General features: G+C 34.7%; 3 protein-coding genes and 1 long non-coding RNA gene across 10 annotated transcripts in view; 2 read left to right on the forward strand and 2 right to left on the reverse strand.

Annotated features, from left to right (window-relative positions):
• Positions 1 to 453: 453 nt before the first annotated feature.
• Positions 454 to 4,453, reverse strand: LOC105456402 (ribosomal protein S6 kinase beta-2-like). The gene is made up of 12 exons (XM_011700390.1): positions 4,110 to 4,453; positions 3,905 to 3,942; positions 3,581 to 3,758; positions 3,017 to 3,100; positions 2,654 to 2,787; positions 2,498 to 2,560; positions 2,227 to 2,355; positions 2,043 to 2,133; positions 1,847 to 1,963; positions 1,491 to 1,730; positions 1,236 to 1,411; positions 454 to 1,125 (listed from the first exon to the last, which is right to left on the reverse strand). Exons 1-12 carry the CDS (start codon positions 4,197 to 4,199, stop codon positions 1,068 to 1,070), a joined length of 1,398 nt encoding a protein of 465 aa, XP_011698692.1. The 5' UTR covers positions 4,200 to 4,453; the 3' UTR covers positions 454 to 1,067.
• Positions 4,454 to 5,525: 1,072 nt separating this feature from the next.
• LOC105456405 (thioredoxin domain-containing protein 17-like) lies at positions 5,526 to 8,676 on the forward strand. 2 transcript variants are annotated; one of them, XM_011700399.1, is made up of 4 exons: positions 5,526 to 6,051; positions 7,280 to 7,367; positions 7,775 to 7,946; positions 8,593 to 8,676. In XM_011700399.1, exons 1-3 carry the CDS (start codon positions 5,892 to 5,894, stop codon positions 7,929 to 7,931), a joined length of 405 nt encoding a protein of 134 aa, XP_011698701.1. In that variant the 5' UTR covers positions 5,526 to 5,891; the 3' UTR covers positions 7,932 to 7,946; positions 8,593 to 8,676. The 2 variants fall into 2 exon arrangements, with proteins under 2 accessions (XP_011698701.1, XP_011698699.1); XM_011700397.1 differs by lacking the exon at positions 8,593 to 8,676 and having other exon boundaries at positions 5,527 to 6,051; positions 7,775 to 8,036.
• Positions 7,967 to 16,253, reverse strand: part of LOC105456404 (SEC14-like protein 2) — a 20,426-nt gene continuing 12,139 nt past the window's right edge. For all 6 annotated transcript variants that reach the window (XM_011700395.1, XM_011700393.1, XM_011700392.1 and 3 more), the window contains 9 exons: positions 15,599 to 15,668; positions 14,997 to 15,040; positions 12,883 to 12,994; positions 11,448 to 11,657; positions 11,260 to 11,340; positions 9,368 to 9,567; positions 8,869 to 9,017; positions 8,641 to 8,795; positions 7,967 to 8,571 (listed from right to left, as the gene is read on the reverse strand). In XM_011700395.1, the coding sequence (XP_011698697.1) occupies positions 8,468 to 8,571; positions 8,641 to 8,795; positions 8,869 to 9,017; positions 9,368 to 9,567; positions 11,260 to 11,340; positions 11,448 to 11,657; positions 12,883 to 12,994; positions 14,997 to 15,040; positions 15,599 to 15,668 (1,125 nt within the window). In that variant the 3' untranslated portion in view covers positions 7,967 to 8,467. The remainder of the gene's footprint in view (positions 8,572 to 8,640; positions 8,796 to 8,868; positions 9,018 to 9,367; positions 9,568 to 11,259; positions 11,341 to 11,447; positions 11,658 to 12,882; positions 12,995 to 14,996; positions 15,041 to 15,598; positions 15,669 to 16,253) is intronic.
• On the forward strand, positions 11,801 to 12,036 carry LOC105456403. Its single transcript, XR_975248.1, has 2 exons — positions 11,801 to 11,830; positions 11,882 to 12,036. It is a non-coding gene; the product is annotated as an uncharacterized LOC105456403 (long non-coding RNA).

Here is a 16,253-nt window from a genome sequence, read left to right on the forward strand (position 1 = left end):
TTTCATGTCTTCCGTTTTCCGAGTTACAAAACGACAATGGCCATTCTCATTCTAAGACATTGATATACGCACATGACTATTTAACAACAACAAAAAATGTTCTTTCGTTCACGGAGAATATAAACTATGTTGTGTAATTGAATTTGCAATGTATAGGAACTTTCATTGTTATAAATGCAATTCCGTTGTAGTGTTATATACTCCATCCCTACAGTTATTACTTAGGCAAGCTATTTTTTTTACATTATTGCCATGGAAACGTTATTACTGCTGAAAATATTTTCTCCTAACAATGTATACGGTATATATGGAACGAACTTTTTTTGAGCGGCGGAGCGGTTGTGGTAGCATTTCTCGAGACTTTTTCCATTAAAAAAATAATTAACGGTAATCAGTATAAATATTGATAGATTTCCCGGATATAAAATGAGCTTATATTATTACAGACGTATATGTATAAATCTTTAGATGTAAAAATATTATCAAGAGAGAACATGTTTTTAGCTTCTATTAATATACAGTTTCTTCAAGATTCAAGCATTCCCAAAATTTTAAAAGCTTACCCTTTAGTTACACCATAGTACAAATTACGATCTTGTTATATATTGTATACAAATAATACACGATTGCTGCAGTTAATATATTACGGATATTTATAAAAATTCATGCGTGAATAAAATTCAAAATGTAAAAAATATATTTTTTAACAAATCTGTAGCTAATTGAAGTAAACTGTAGTAAACTGGATTGAGAAACAATGTACTTTCTTGTGGATTATCATTTAATCTATTCACATTCAAAGTGTAACTACTGTAAGCGCTACCAAATACCTGCTGCGTCGCTGTTAAATCATAATCTATCAATTGATATTTTCATACGCGAGATATATGAATATAAAAAAAGATTTGCTAAATATATGTAACTGCTGGACATCCAATGTGATAATGGATACCGCATCCATTTCTTTGTCCCTAACTAACCCCCTCTAAATTATAAAACCCTTCCCTGAGGATCATGAATATCCAGCAGTTAGACAAAAATGCTATCTACTAATCTAACAGTAATGGTTAGCCTAGTTCAATCATTTCTGCATCCTCCACGTTGCTATGGCCAACTACGTTATACCTAGAAAATTATCGTCCATACTGTTTTTAATTCGATAATTTTATAATCGTACGCTAATAAAAAAATATATATATTTTGAAAATAAGAATTTGTAACTTTTATATTCTTACGTGTGATTTGGTAAATGGGTATTGTGGAAATGAAGATGCGTCGTCCGAGGTGAGAAACCACGCGTTGCCTTGCGGGGACTTCTGGCTTTTGTTACTTGCGGTGGCGACATGGTACCTAGATACGGTTGTTGAAGGAACACATCCTCCATTATGCTCGGTGCTACATATGTAAATCCCTGAAGAAACGTTTCACATTATTAAGAAGTACAACCAGAGACGTATTGTTGGACATATAAAAAAAAGAAGAAAACTCACCTGGAACAGTCCGTCAGCTGATTCGCTTAAAGTGTAGTCTACTGGGGAATCTATTGGTGCTGAAGTAGTAAATTTCTTATCAAACTGCGATACATCCTCTTCGCTGGACAATTTTGGTCTAAAGGGAGGTTTTAACTGTCGAGATATAACGTCGTTCCAATTGATATGTCTGAAGAATTTGTGTACCTTCACTTCGTCACCATCGGACTGAGCAGATCCCAATCTTTGCCCAACTTGTCTCTGTACAGAAGAAAATTATACTTTCAATAAATAATATTACCAAGATAATTCTTTTCAAAATAGCATCGCTATTAAGAAAAGTATATGTTTACAGCGATTAATTTCTGAACACAAACCTTCAATAATTTCCGAATAAGATCTTTAGCGTCGGCCGTTAAATATGTTGGGAAAAATAGTTTGCCACGTAGAATCTTCTCAATAGTTTTCTTCCTACTGTTTGAGCTAAATGGTGGCTAAAAATTTAGCAAACAGTGACATAAATTAATATGCACATCCTTTCGCTTTAAGTTTATGCGAAACGGCAATACATACAGATCCTGTAAGCATGTCGTATGTCAAACTTCCCAAACTCCACCAATCTACTGCTTTACCATGTCCACTTCTCGTCAAAATCTCAGGTGCCCTTGAATAAAATAAAATACAACAATAGAAACATAATTAAAATTGTAAAATGTCTAAATCCATCCATCCATCATTAACTTTCTACGATATTTACATGTATTCGATAGTCCCGCAAAATGTATGCGTAAGAGCACCCTCCTGTATGTGCTCTTTACACAATCCAAAATCAGTCAACTTAATGTGTCCATCTACGTCCAATAGAATGTTTTCTGGTTTCAAGTCTCTGAAACAGTTCATTACAAACATTATTAATTCAATTGCTGCGTATGAATAAAATGTTTAATATACACATCAATTACTGCAAATTTAAATTATATTTTAATTCTTAATGCAGGTATAAAGAATTTATCAGAAAAAAACCATACCTGTATATAATTCCTTGCAAGTGAAGATGTTGCAGAGCCAATGTAATTTCGCATAAGTAAAAACTGCAAGACAAATAACATATGATATAAGACGCTGGTCACAGCGAAAAATTTTCGGAAAATAAAAATTGAAGATGTTTTCATGATTCCACTCACCGTGCAGTCTCTTCCAAAAAAATTCCTTCGTCATTTAAGTGATGAAACAACTCACCGCCGCACATATATTCCAATATCAGATATAACTTATGATCAGTTTGGAAAGCGTACTTGAGATCTACGATGAAAGGATGCTGCAAGCATAAAAACAGATGAATTAATATTTTGCACAAAATATTGATAGATATAAAAAAAAGATAGAACGTTAGCTTTTATTGAAGTATGTTTAAAAACTATCGGAAATTACAAGTATCTTTTTCATACGTGCTAAAAGATTATACACGTATATGGAATTTGAATTCCACTAATTTGAATTCTGAATAGAACAATCTTTTTAATATACATAAATAAGTATACACAAACCTTTATGGATTCCAAAATATTCCTTTCAGCTCTGGTGTGAGCGGTATCCTTCTGATTTCTTACAATCAGAGCCTTGCGCAATACCTGTTTCGAACGGTATAAAAGAATATTCTGAATGTGAACTCAGAAAAAGAGTTACAGATAAAAACGCTGGTCAGCGCAGAGGATAATATAAAAATAGATATTGATTAGAGAATTTACAGCTTAACGCTACCGCTTCTAGAGATAAAACCGCAAAAATTAATTACGTTCAATCTGCAATGATTGAAATAAAATTTCCAGCAAATAACGATATAATTATAATAATCCCAGGTAAACTTTTTGTTTCGCAAAATGCTTGCTGACCAAGAAAAACATGAAATGCAAAGCATCGCACACAATTTTTTTGCATGTTATTAGTAAGTAATAAAAACAGATATAACATTCTTAAATTTCGAATTCATCCTCTCTCTCTCTCTCTCTCTCTCAAAAGCATCTTTTACACACTACTTATTTGAAAAACACGTTTTGAGATAAATAATCACGGTTGCGTAATTAATGCGTTATACGAGGATTTCGTTGTACCTTCATAGCGAAGAGTGTGCCGGTGTCGTTTCCCGTTATTTTGCGGACCTGGAACACCTTGCCGTAGCCGCCCTTCCCGATAACCTTACACAACTCGAAGTCCTGCGGCCCGACCTTCTCGCACGTGCGATTGACATTGTGCTCCGATAACGCCACCGTCTCCACCACGTCCGACGAGCTGGAAGCGGATTAGGGGAACAAATTAACAAATTCGTTCTCAGCCAGAAGGACAGCTGGTGTGTCCATGTCAAGAGGGCCCGCGCGGGCGACCGCGTGTAAACGTACGCGCGCGCGGTGCGAGCGGGGAACGGGCCTTTTACTCACTTTACGATCTCGGTCTCGTTCAGCATGACGCATTCCTCCTGCGAAAAGGAAAACAGATGCGGCGTTAGAGCGACGTAGGTACACGTGTCGCTGTCGCGGCGGGCGGCCGCGACGCGACGGTGTATCGGGATTCCCGTCGTCGACGACGGGGGGATGAGGAGGGGAGAGGACGCTTTCGGAGTCCTCGGGGGGAAGTCTTAATTACCGCGTCGATCTCGAGGACGTCGTCGTCCTCCGACTCGTCCCTGCGCGGCAGCCCTGCGTCCTGCAGCTCGATGTCGAAGATCGCCGACATCGCGCTGGTCGCGTCGCTTGTAACACTCGCGAGGACGTACTTGTGCACACGAGAGCTGGCTGGGAGTGGGCAAGTCAGACGCAAGCCGACGATCACCCTCGTGTCGCGCGCGCGCGACGTCAACGCGTCGAGGAATCCGACGGCGACGACACGCCGTACACGCGAACCAGCAGCAGCAGGCCGCCCAGCAGCAGGTACGAGCGGGGTGCGCGAGGACCCGCCGACGACCGTACGACGCGCTCAAGACTCGATCGCGGAGTGACGGGTGGCCGTGGCACTCGATTCGTGGAACGGACCGTACACCTCCTGTCGCAACACCACCGACCACGCCGCCGACCGCCGCCGCGACTCGCGAGGGAATGCGGGCTCGCGAGCCAATCGCGTCGCGCGTCGCCGCTCCCGCCACTCGCTCACGCGGCGGATTTGAATCATTCTCGAACGTTTGAGACCACTGGCATACGCAAGAAAATCGATTTCTAGTGAATTAACTGAGAATGTTACGTTTTTCTCAGGAAAAGCATTGAAATGGATGACATTGTCTGAAGACCTTTTCTCTTCGTGATAAATAGACAAAAAGTGAAAACTTCGTTGAATTTGCTTTTAACAAGAGACTTATATATTCTTGCAGGTTTTATAATCTTAATCGTGAGGGTGTTCACGTCGTAAATTTTACAAATTTATCATTACGTTAAAGCGTGCACGATGAATTGAAAGCGTTAAGAGACAACCCTGGTGGAAAAGATTTTCACAGAATTTTTAAGAATTTTACTAAAACTTTTATATTTTACATTTATAAAGATTTCTGAAAAATATTAAAAATTTTTTTTTTTAGATCATTTAAAGTTTTCTTCGAAAATCAAAAAATCCCAGAATATTTTCAAATTTACACATATTATGTATATAAAAATTCTAGAAAGACTTTTTTAAAAAAGAACGATAGCACTTTCCAAAAAGTGTTCCAATTTATAGACAAAAATCGAAGAAATTTTCCAAAAAGTTATAAGATTGTGATCAATTTATAAAAATTTTTTAATACTTCACAAGTTATAAATTATAAGAAATTCCGAAAAGTCATATGAAGAATTCTAAGAAAAATGACCAAAGAACACCTTGCGATAAGCATTCGTCAACAGTATATCAACTCTCGTCGCTCAACAATGAATATATGCCTGTCGATCTTTCATCACGAGATCTTTGTTCAGGCGATTTCGAGCCTCACTTCCCACACCCTTTGTTTCCGAGAGCTGTGGGTATCAAATTCTCCGAACGCAAATGCGTCATCATACGCTCGAATAAAGATCCCCGTGTGTCGCGGCCGCCACGCGCGCCGCGAGGCATTGTATATAGATCGCGCCGCGCGCGCTCCGCGAATTGTGCAACTTTGCGAAATCGCGATCGCATCGTCGGGAATCCGAGCGGGAAATCCGTATATTGCTCAACAAGGGCGAGATAATTGGTTATACAACGGATTCGTACAATTCGATGATTATCGAGGTGCAGGTAGTCGTTATCGCGCTGAACGTTATGATTGCGCGATGATGGTGCATATATTGTTACACGTCTCAGATAAATGCGGGAGATAACGTAGGCGGGTTACCTCCTACAGGCGATAGAATTTCATACGTTTGCCGTACGTCCCTCGTAATATAGGTATAGTCCCGCGAACTGCCGAGGAGTCCGAATTCGCCAAAAATGGTCGAGCGCCAGTACGTGCGGGGATACGAGGAGTTTCTCAAGTTTACCGACGAGAGCCGCACGCGATATGGAAATACGTACGATCGGATATACGTGCTGTACACCGGCACGAAGCTGCCGGACACCGGCGAGAGTTGGTGCCCGGACTGCGTGGAAGGTGAATATACTATTTTCTTTTTTCCGTCTCGACATAACCTATAAACTCTTCGAGTCTTGTCTCCTTCGGATTGTTGTGTTTACTGCAAAATCCGCCCTCTCCCCCTCCCCCAGAAAAAAGAATTCTCATCTCCTCGGAGAGCCAAGTCCGTCGGACAGACGAATTTTGCAAAGTGCGTGAATGTCGTCGGCGGAACGCCGACAAAAATACATATTACAGAATCTGCCAGCGGTATGCAATGTGGTACGGGTAGATTAACTGCAGAATTCGAGCAGAATATTTTACTGTCTCGTAACCTGGATGGTAAAACGATATGTGTTTCGTCTCTCGGATAAGTGAAAAATTTTGCAAAGTGCCCGCTGTGAACTTTGGCCGTGTTCCCCGACGATGTGCACGCTGAAGATCTATAGTGTGTGCACGTGACGTAAACTATATAGATTTTCTGACATTACACCTGTATCGAAACCGTGCCCACGAGTAATAGAGACGTCACTACGTGACGTCACTCGGACTACGTTCGTATACGTCATCGTTAATCGGATTTTGCAACATCTGTATAGTATTTTGCGTCAGTAATTATTAACGATTGACGTAAAATGCCGTATTACGTAGGCACTTGGGAGAATAATATAGTAAAAATATATAACAGGATCTGCTGTAGTAGAATATAACAATATAAATTGTCAAAGCCGATCGGAATTTAAAATACCAAATATAAAATATCAAAAACTATATCAACTGTCAGGATAAATTTTCCAAAGGGATTTATTTTATATTTCATAATTATTTAAATGATATATTCGCTCCATTGACCGCTGCGCATTCTAGAATTCGACTGAATATCAATGATGTTCAGATTTTGAAATATTGATAATAGCAGGAAATGATATGACCAATGATAAGAGACGTTTGTAGCATAAAATATCTGTTTCCTTAGCATTGCATTGAAAAACTTAGGTCGAGTTCTATATTGATTTTTGTATTGATTAGATATTACTAGGAAGTTCTTATCAAGCTATAACTATGAGATTATATATTTGAGAGAGATAGGTTTGAGATATCTTGGGTTCATTAGATTTGAGTAAATAATTTTTTATAATTATCTAAAATAATTTATGTATCATATATGTATAATGCAGGGGAAAATGAAGCATAAATATGTGTTACAATTGTATTTTAAGTTTATATCGGTGCTGCTTACTAAGCATTACCTCGTTTTTTTTTTCAGCTGAGCCATATATCGAAAATGGTTTCAAAGCAATATCTAAAGTAGAGACCATACTATTAGTGATAGTGGAGGTCGGTGACAGGCCATTGTAAGTATATAAAATGTTTCATAACTTCTACAACTGTTATTTTTATATAAATTATAAGTATTATGTAATAATTGTTATTTAATAATGTGTAACATGTATAACATATCGCTCATTTGTTGCAACAATGACATAGCTAAAAAATTGTCATTTTTTTTAGTTGCTCTTCAAAATAGAACGGAAATGTAAAGAAAAAAAAAAAGAACGCACTTTAAAAGGCACATTTATTCGTTTACAATCAATTATTATGTCAAAATCGTATTTAAAATGAATATTACAAAATTCTAATGTTTCAAATCGTTAAAATTTATTTTCTAAAAACTTTGTACTTTTTTAGTTGTGTCGTAGCAAACGAGCGATTACATAAAAGAGAAAACTTCCAAATCTTATGCTTTTATACGCTTTCCTAGCTGGAAAGATCCGAATTGTCCGTTCAGAACAAATGTTCATAGCAAGTTGAAAGTCTTGCCGACTCTAGCTAGATGGGGGACTCAGAAACGTTTAGAGGGTGATCAATTGCTGGATCCTGAACTTATCGAAATGTTACTGACAGATGGGGATGACTGAACGATTGTAATATAGGTACATCTTGTCTTTCTGAATTTTTCACAAAAAGTATATTGTATATCTTGATTTATAAGCGTATACGTAAACTACATATATTTTCGTATACAATTGTATTATACATATATTACCTATTCTTTTTTATAATCATCATTCCCCCTTCCGTTACCATGTTTCGAAAAGAGATATCACAACTACAAATAAACTACAATTTAACCAATAGGATATATACTAATAGGATTATTTTTTGTGCATTTCTACGCATAATTATTATTATAATAATCCACATAATCTTTTGAGCAATAAAGAAATAAGGAAAGAAAACGGCAAACGAGGAAATGTCAAATCTATCAAACAATCAAACAATCAAAATACTGTGATTAAATCTATATAAATTACAAAGAGTTTACCTCAAATTTATTACAATTACATTTCTTAACGTGACATTCTGTCGAAATTTTAGCTTGACCTGTTACAAATATAAAATATCAAGAGTCATCAACTGTTAATCCAAATTTTCTAAAAAGATTAATTTTATATTACATCATTGACGCCACTTCTCTCGCCGGTGGTAATACGCGTACAGAATAATGAACCTTCTTATTCCTCAGCATACTGTAGGTATTGTCGAAAACAACGGAATCTGAAAAAATAAAATTTATAGAATGAGACGTCGTTGTTGCGGAGCGTTGTTCGGGCGATATGGACTTACAAGTCGTCGGAGTTTCGCAAGTTAATACTCCAATTTCTTCCGATTGGTGGGACGCGACTCTCCGGATAGGTATAACTTCTGTCTTTGTGCCGTTAGTTGTGTCTTTTTTCAAAATCCCAAATTTGATGTCGTGACCTTCGCTTCGGAATTCCCAACTGAATACAGGAATATGAGTTGAAAAAAAGGATCTTCTCTTTTGATGTATTTATTGTAAAATATATTTATTACCTTAAGATGGAACCCACTTCAGGTGCAGAAATATCGAATTCTAACTTCCCTCCTTTTCGAACGACGACGGTAGTATAATCCTCGCTTGGCTTATTGTCCATATTATGGTTAGTGTACAATTCTTTAGGTATCTTACCACCTTGGCAGACCTGGCAATAATTTCGACTATTATTTTTTGAAACGTACGCATGATATATTTTTGATTTAAAGAAAATCAAATTGATATGATATCAGATTTGAATATTATTCCAAAACGAATAAACATGTTGTGAAGCAGGCGAAATGTAAGAATTGACAATAAAAAATCGACTTTTTCGAGATCTTAGAATTTGTTTTCAACGAAAATTTGAAAAGAGATACTAATTTTAAATATATTAACATTTAACATTCGGGATCAATTAAGTCTATTATGTAGAACTTTACATGTTCTATTGAAGTTTTTACATTTGACCGGATATTCTGTGCTATGTGCATTCTGAAGGAAATTTAAATAGCTTACTTTTGTAGTGTATTTCGGATTGCCATCTGGATCTCTTAATGATCCACCATAATGGGCGGGTAGTTGATCCTCCGGCACGAGTTGAAGAATTGCTTCTTGCCACTTCAACGGTTCGCTTTTGTAGATTTGTATTTTCGACAATGTATAGTCGTCCATGAATCTTTTAACAACGGAGAAAGCAAAAGCAAAAACTCTTGGGGCTGTAACAGTATAATACAATACATAATGGTATAGGTATACTATTTTATATACAATGCATAATATTACATAGTAGCATAATAGTTCTCTTTTTCCGTTTCTAAAAGTTTTCCAAATAAGTGATAATATGTTGCAAACAAAATTCACGAGGGATCATTTCGAAAAAATTATTCTGTAATCTTTTACTTTACAATAACAACAATAATCTTTTTTAATAATTTTAAACAAGGCTGGCTGACACACACACACACACACACACACACACACACACACACACACAAATAATAAGAGAAAAAAGAACTAAATTCGGCCGAGATTGTTGATTGCTTAAGAATATTTTTAATTTTTAAATCTTTAAATTTCAGTTATCGTAAACTGCGCGATTACTGTCGATCTTTAAAAACACAAGCATAAAGCTAAAATAATATCATATATCTTCATTAAATATCTTCATTCAATGACGATGCTACGATGATGATTCGATGTTACAAGCATCTTAAAACACTATAAAGAACTTATTGCAAAACATATTTCCTCAGTCAGGATTCGAACTTGAAGCTTTCTGATCTTATCCGAGTGTCTTACTTATTCGACCAATTAAAAGTTCTTTACAATGTTTTAGTGATGCTTCATCCTCGAATGAAGATCAATTTAATAGGTATGTGATATTATTTTAACTTTAAATTGTGATTGCTTTCTTAAAGACCGACAATAGCGCGCAGTTGACGAGAACTAAGGTTTAAAAATTTTAAATATTAGGCAACCGACATCTAAACTCAATAGAGTTTAACTCTTTACCTCCTCATTATTTGTTAATAATTTTTTTTTTTTCGTTGTGCTCATTGTCAAACGAAAATCTAGAATAAATATAGAAAAAGGAAGAATTTGAAAGAAGTAAATGAATGAGGATTCACATTCCATTCATCGCAAATAATAGCGATTGACTTTCAAGGCAAGAAACCATTCGAATATTTTGACAAAAAATAATGAAAAAAGTTCATAATAACCGTAGGTATTTAGAATATGCATTTTGACAAAAAATAATGAAAAAAATTTATAATAACCGTATAGGTATTTAGAATATGCATTTTGACAAAAAATAATGAAAAAAGTTCATAATAACCGTAGGTATTTAGAATATGCATTTTGACAAAAAATAATGAAAAAAGTTTATAATAACCGTAGGTATTTAGAATATGCATTTTTCACAGATATAGTTATCATGCTGACTCATTGTTAGTTCCTGCGACTTGAATGGAAAATCGTATGAAATAGCATGAAACACGTTAAAACATATTTTTCATATTCGTATTTTATAAACAATTCTTTTTAAAAACAAATTTAATTAAAAGGCTTTTAACAATCAAATTAAAAGAGGACTCTCAATTATAAACAAAAAAATTCTAATAAAGAACAATGAGAACGCAATGCGATTAGTGCGCAAATAATATATGATTATTGTTACGCTGAAAATGTTTTGAAACTAAAACGTCTAATTATGATAGAACAAAAAGCACTTAAGGAATATTATATTATATGTATTATCTACGCGCTAACGTGTTGCAGCCGTTTTTATTTCTTTTTAGACAGATAATACATCAAAGAATATTTATTTCGTTGCAAGGAATAACGTTTGCAATAACAATAAAATATCACGCTAGTACGTTACGATTATTATATATTATTAAACTTACCGTTGATCATAAAGCACATCTTTAGAATTTCCGGATAGTTTGCCTCGTACATTTGGATGCAAGTGATGATCAGCTCGCCAGCTGCAACGGTACGCATTGATAAGGCAACAATAGAAAAGGAAGAGGCAAGATGCCCTAAGAAGAATTACGTCGACGAATAGAGTCCCAAATTTGCCTAATATTTTTACCTGGTTTCCACAAATACGGCTTAATATTAAATCCTTCCATGTCAAAGACAACAGTCACTTGATTGGCGATTTGCCCATGCGTTTTCGCTTGCTCCCTTGCTAAGTTCAAATAATAGTCTAACCATTTTATCAACGTTTTAACGAAATCCTTCTGTGTTACTACATGTAATGTTCCGTACATGTCCAAACCGGCAAAAGGTACTATGACAACTGTAAAAATAATATATATAAATAATATATATCATGCACATGCACGTGCGCGTGCACATTTACATATAGCCATATATTTAAAATTTTACATATATGTAACATTTATATGTATTATACATATAATATTTATGTAAATTTAAAATGTTATATATATATATACAGATACATGCATCATTTTCTTGCAAGTCAAGAGAATGTTTTATATATATTTCTATGTATAAAACATTCTCTTGACTTGCAAGGAAATAATGCATCTATTATAAATCTACAAAATTTACGATTTAAATTTAAAGGTTAATTTAAAGAAATATTTTTGTCGTCTCTAATAAGTACGCGTGTAACGAGATTTATGTATTAAAAGTTTAATTATGAAAAACAACATTACAGAATTGTTTTTTATTGAATAATCTTATTAAGAATATTATATAGAAATCATAAAACTTTTAGATAGATATAGCATAATAAAATATGTAAAATAAAAAAATAAGCACATTTTTCCGATCTCAAGTCAATTTTCATGATTTTCTTAGGTTTGAAAATCTTTTTTGCTTTTTTTTATTATACTTTCTCTATTTTTTATACTCATAATATAAAAATATTAAATAAACGTTCAATATATTCAATGCTATAACAAAAACTCGACACAATTAAATGATAATTTTATTTCGTTGGCTTTAGATTTGTGAACATGCAGGAATAAAATGTGATTAAAAATTGTTCTCATTGCGCGCTATCAGACAAAACTTTTGATGCAATTTAATTTTTAATAGCTTTCGGTAATCTAGTTTTAAGTAAAATAAAATAATTGTTTTAGTTAAAAAAACTGGAAAACATTCGAATGAAAATAATATTTCTTATCATGAGAGGGAAAGAAAGAGAAAAAAAATCGCAGGAATTACTTAAAAAGGATATCACACTTCGAAGTTGCATAAAATCGCGGTCATGGTCTGTTACATATCTTTTGCAAAGGAAAAGTAAATTCCCGAAAGTTGGATGAACACCTTGACCGGGTTCTTTTTTTTTTTTTTACCAAAATACTGATATTGTGTTTCAGACTCTAAAGTGTGTCAGATTTATTGTTACGTTGAACAAGACACGAGCGCTTCTGAAGAAGAGATATTTATTTTTATCGTCATATCTTATATTAATTAGTAAATAACAATTAAGTTTAAAACAACTCGCAGATTTAAAGACACAATACTGCCTGTTACAAAAGAGATTTTACCTGGTGCTCCATCTTTGTCGAATCCGCTTAGTCCGTGAGGCAGGTAAGTTTTCATTACTTCGGGAATTTCCCAGTTATCCAAATTATCCCATTGTTTCCGCCATTTTAACGACTGCAAACAAATATTTTCCGTAAATGTTTGTTGTGTATTTCATTATTGCAGAAGATAATGCATAATCAAAATTATCAATGTTTTTGATATATATATTTTCGATTGCTATATTGCACCGATAAATCTGATTGTATCTTTAATATCTTTGATATTTTGAGTAATATTTTATGATAACATCTACAATGTGTACGCCCGTCTTTTTTATTTTCATCAGATTTCAATAAATCTTAAAATTTAATCAGGAGATTTCTCTGCCACTCGTATTTTTTGCGCAACAGCGTGAAATTAAAGATGTAACAGTATAAATGTAATGTAACGTTCGTATTACAATACGACATGAAGTATTTCCGTGTGGAATCTTTTTTTTTCTTTATAAAAAATAACGTATTTATGCATTGCTGTGAAAGTTAAATTTCTCCTGGAAAAACTGTAATAGGCTTATTGAAACATAAATAAGTCAGCCAATTATTGCCTCACTTGACTCACTCAAAAGAAATGATAGCCGAAAAAAGTTATGTTATATTTTAAGTAAATTGATGATGTTAATTAAAAAAAAGAAATTTTATAAAATTAAAATAGTGTGTCATCAAAAGACCTTATCGTAACACAAATAAGTTAAAAACACAATTTGAATTTAGTATTAAAAGTATATTATTAATATAATTTAGTTCAAAATTATTATTGTTGAATTTATTATTAAAAATATCACATATTTGATTCAGTGAATGCTTGTGACGGAAACTCAAAAGAATGTTATTGTTCCGTGCTATTTTTTTCCGTATATGTAATGTCTGTATATAAAAGAATACGGCTTGTAGGTTTGTATGTTACGGTGTAACATGTGCCGTTGGAGAGACTTTAGTCGGTGTAAGATGTTCGAAGTCACGCCGACAGTAAAAGAAATATTTCTCACGATTTACGGGTAACGATTTCAGGAATAACAGGGTTTCACGCGGAATAGAAAGTGAAAAAGGTAATTTCCTCTGAAGAAATTACTTCGGAAGATACTTAGCCGCATTATAAATCCCCCGGTTTTCAATCATCGTGAAACTTCACGACATGAGAATACGGATGACGGTGACTTCGCGAACGTGCTGCAGAGGAATCGGCACATTACTTTCGACTTGCAAAACGGCACGTACTGAGAACAACTTTCTATTTCATATAAAACATCTTCGAGAACAAAAAAGCGGAACTGTCGACGGCAAATCATAATCCTTAACATCCGATACGAACCCGGAACGGTACTTTCTTTAATTTATTCACGCCAGAATTATCTATGATTATTTGGAATGACGTTAGCGAATTATTTAGTTGTTACTTATCTATGAAAAGATTGTTAAATTATTGTTTTGACATTAATAAATTGTAAATTGAATTAATTTTATTAAACATATATATACAACATTAATAAATCCTAGTTATTATTTAAAAAAATTTTTATAAAAAAGAATTTCCATTTTTCTATTTTGCTTTGTTTGATTTTGATGCTTTTGAAATAACGTATCTATCGGACGAGTATCTATCGGAAGCTGGATCGAGATGACATCTGTCTCGACTGTCATTCAATTTCAATCGATGGAACTCACTCGCAAAAATGATAAAGATTTCTCAATGCGCGACAACAAAAGAAGTCTATTCTCAGGATGCAGCGAGCTGTGACGCGACTCACTAAGTTTACGCCTGCCGCGTTAATATTTAATGACTCGCGAGTAATTCACGTGGCAGAGAAATTTAAAAGGCTTCGGTGACCATATCCGGAACGTGTTTCACCAGACTTTCTCAATTGGATTCGCTTGCGTTTCATGTAATGCGAATAATGAACCTAATCTGGGGGAACGGAGGTCGAAAACGTAATCGATGCAACCGTCCGGAGATGTGTAATATAAAGTATGCACATGCACTTTACGCTCTATCATATGTGTATAAATACGAGAACGTCGGAATATAAGATTTACGATTGTGATATCTCTTAAAATCATGTTGTTACACGATTACTTACGTCCCTCAGCATTTTTTCCGCCGCGGTAGGATCCCATTTTCTTGCTAAAAAGAAAAAGAATAGAAATTTATTCAACTCGCATGGCAAATAATATTCTATGATACATTTGTGAGAATCATTATTTTTTGAATTATCGATGAAAAAGTTTTGCTCTATATGTCTACAATATTTAATGTAATTTGTTAAAGGCATTAAATATTTAAACAAGGATGCGAATATTGATGTGAAAGCATCATCGTTTTTCGTCATTCATTTGGTGATAGGTGAATCTTACAATTCGCGTGACTCTCAGGATTATTTGGACAGGACTGGAAACAACTATAATAGCCGATAATTTCGAGTTTCCGTAATTCTATTTCAAAACAGTTTAACAACTTTGCTAGATATCGTTTCGAAACACAGACACGCACGCGTACGGAAACAAGCAAAAGACAATAGTCGTCACGTCAATTAGGTCTCCACATGAATATTTCTCACGATGCGACTGCGTGACTGCGATATGTACACATAATGCAGGATAGCATTTATCGAAGTCACGGAGCATATCTTCTTAGATAGTATTAATTGGTTATCAGGAGGAGGGGGGAGGCAAAGAACCATACCTCTCAACCAGCGAAGCAGAAAGTGGTCGTCGTGGTGCGGTTGTAGGACATCTTGCACGGACCGTCGGAACTGCACAAAAAGAATAGAAAGGAAATATAGATCTCTTTTATTTCCTCTTTACATTGTATAACATTATTATTATCAGAAGCGCTCACGATCGCACAATCTTATGATTTGTGATACAGTTATATTATAATTTTATTTCATTTATAAATCACGAGGAACAAAAATACTTTACTGGTGCAAGATGCGCACATACACATTGCAAGTGGCCGTTATCTATTTTCGTAAAAACAATACTTTTATTACATAAAGAATTGTGTTTTTCCAGAAACAGTGGCACGCTTTGATTTTGTACGTTCTGCGTTTTTTTTTCTGCGCATGCAATTCTTAATTATAATTTACAGGAAATATATGCCATCGCGTTGATGCATTTATAAACGCGAGGAAGTGAAACTTCCTGATCGCTTCTGTAATTATCAATGTTACCTCCGTGAACGAGAAAAGGTCCGTATATTGACTCTTGTTACATTATTATTAAACTATACTCTAATCGAAGTGTACTTTCACTCAAATCCGTAGGAAATTCATAGAGAATGCAGTTGATGGTAACATTAATACACGCACACACACACACACCCTCTCTCTCTCTCT

The sequence above is a fragment of the Wasmannia auropunctata genome, unplaced genomic scaffold (assembly GCF_000956235.1).
Source record: "Wasmannia auropunctata unplaced genomic scaffold, wasmannia.A_1.0 LD335690.1, whole genome shotgun sequence".
NCBI lineage: Eukaryota > Metazoa > Arthropoda > Insecta > Hymenoptera > Formicidae > Wasmannia > Wasmannia auropunctata.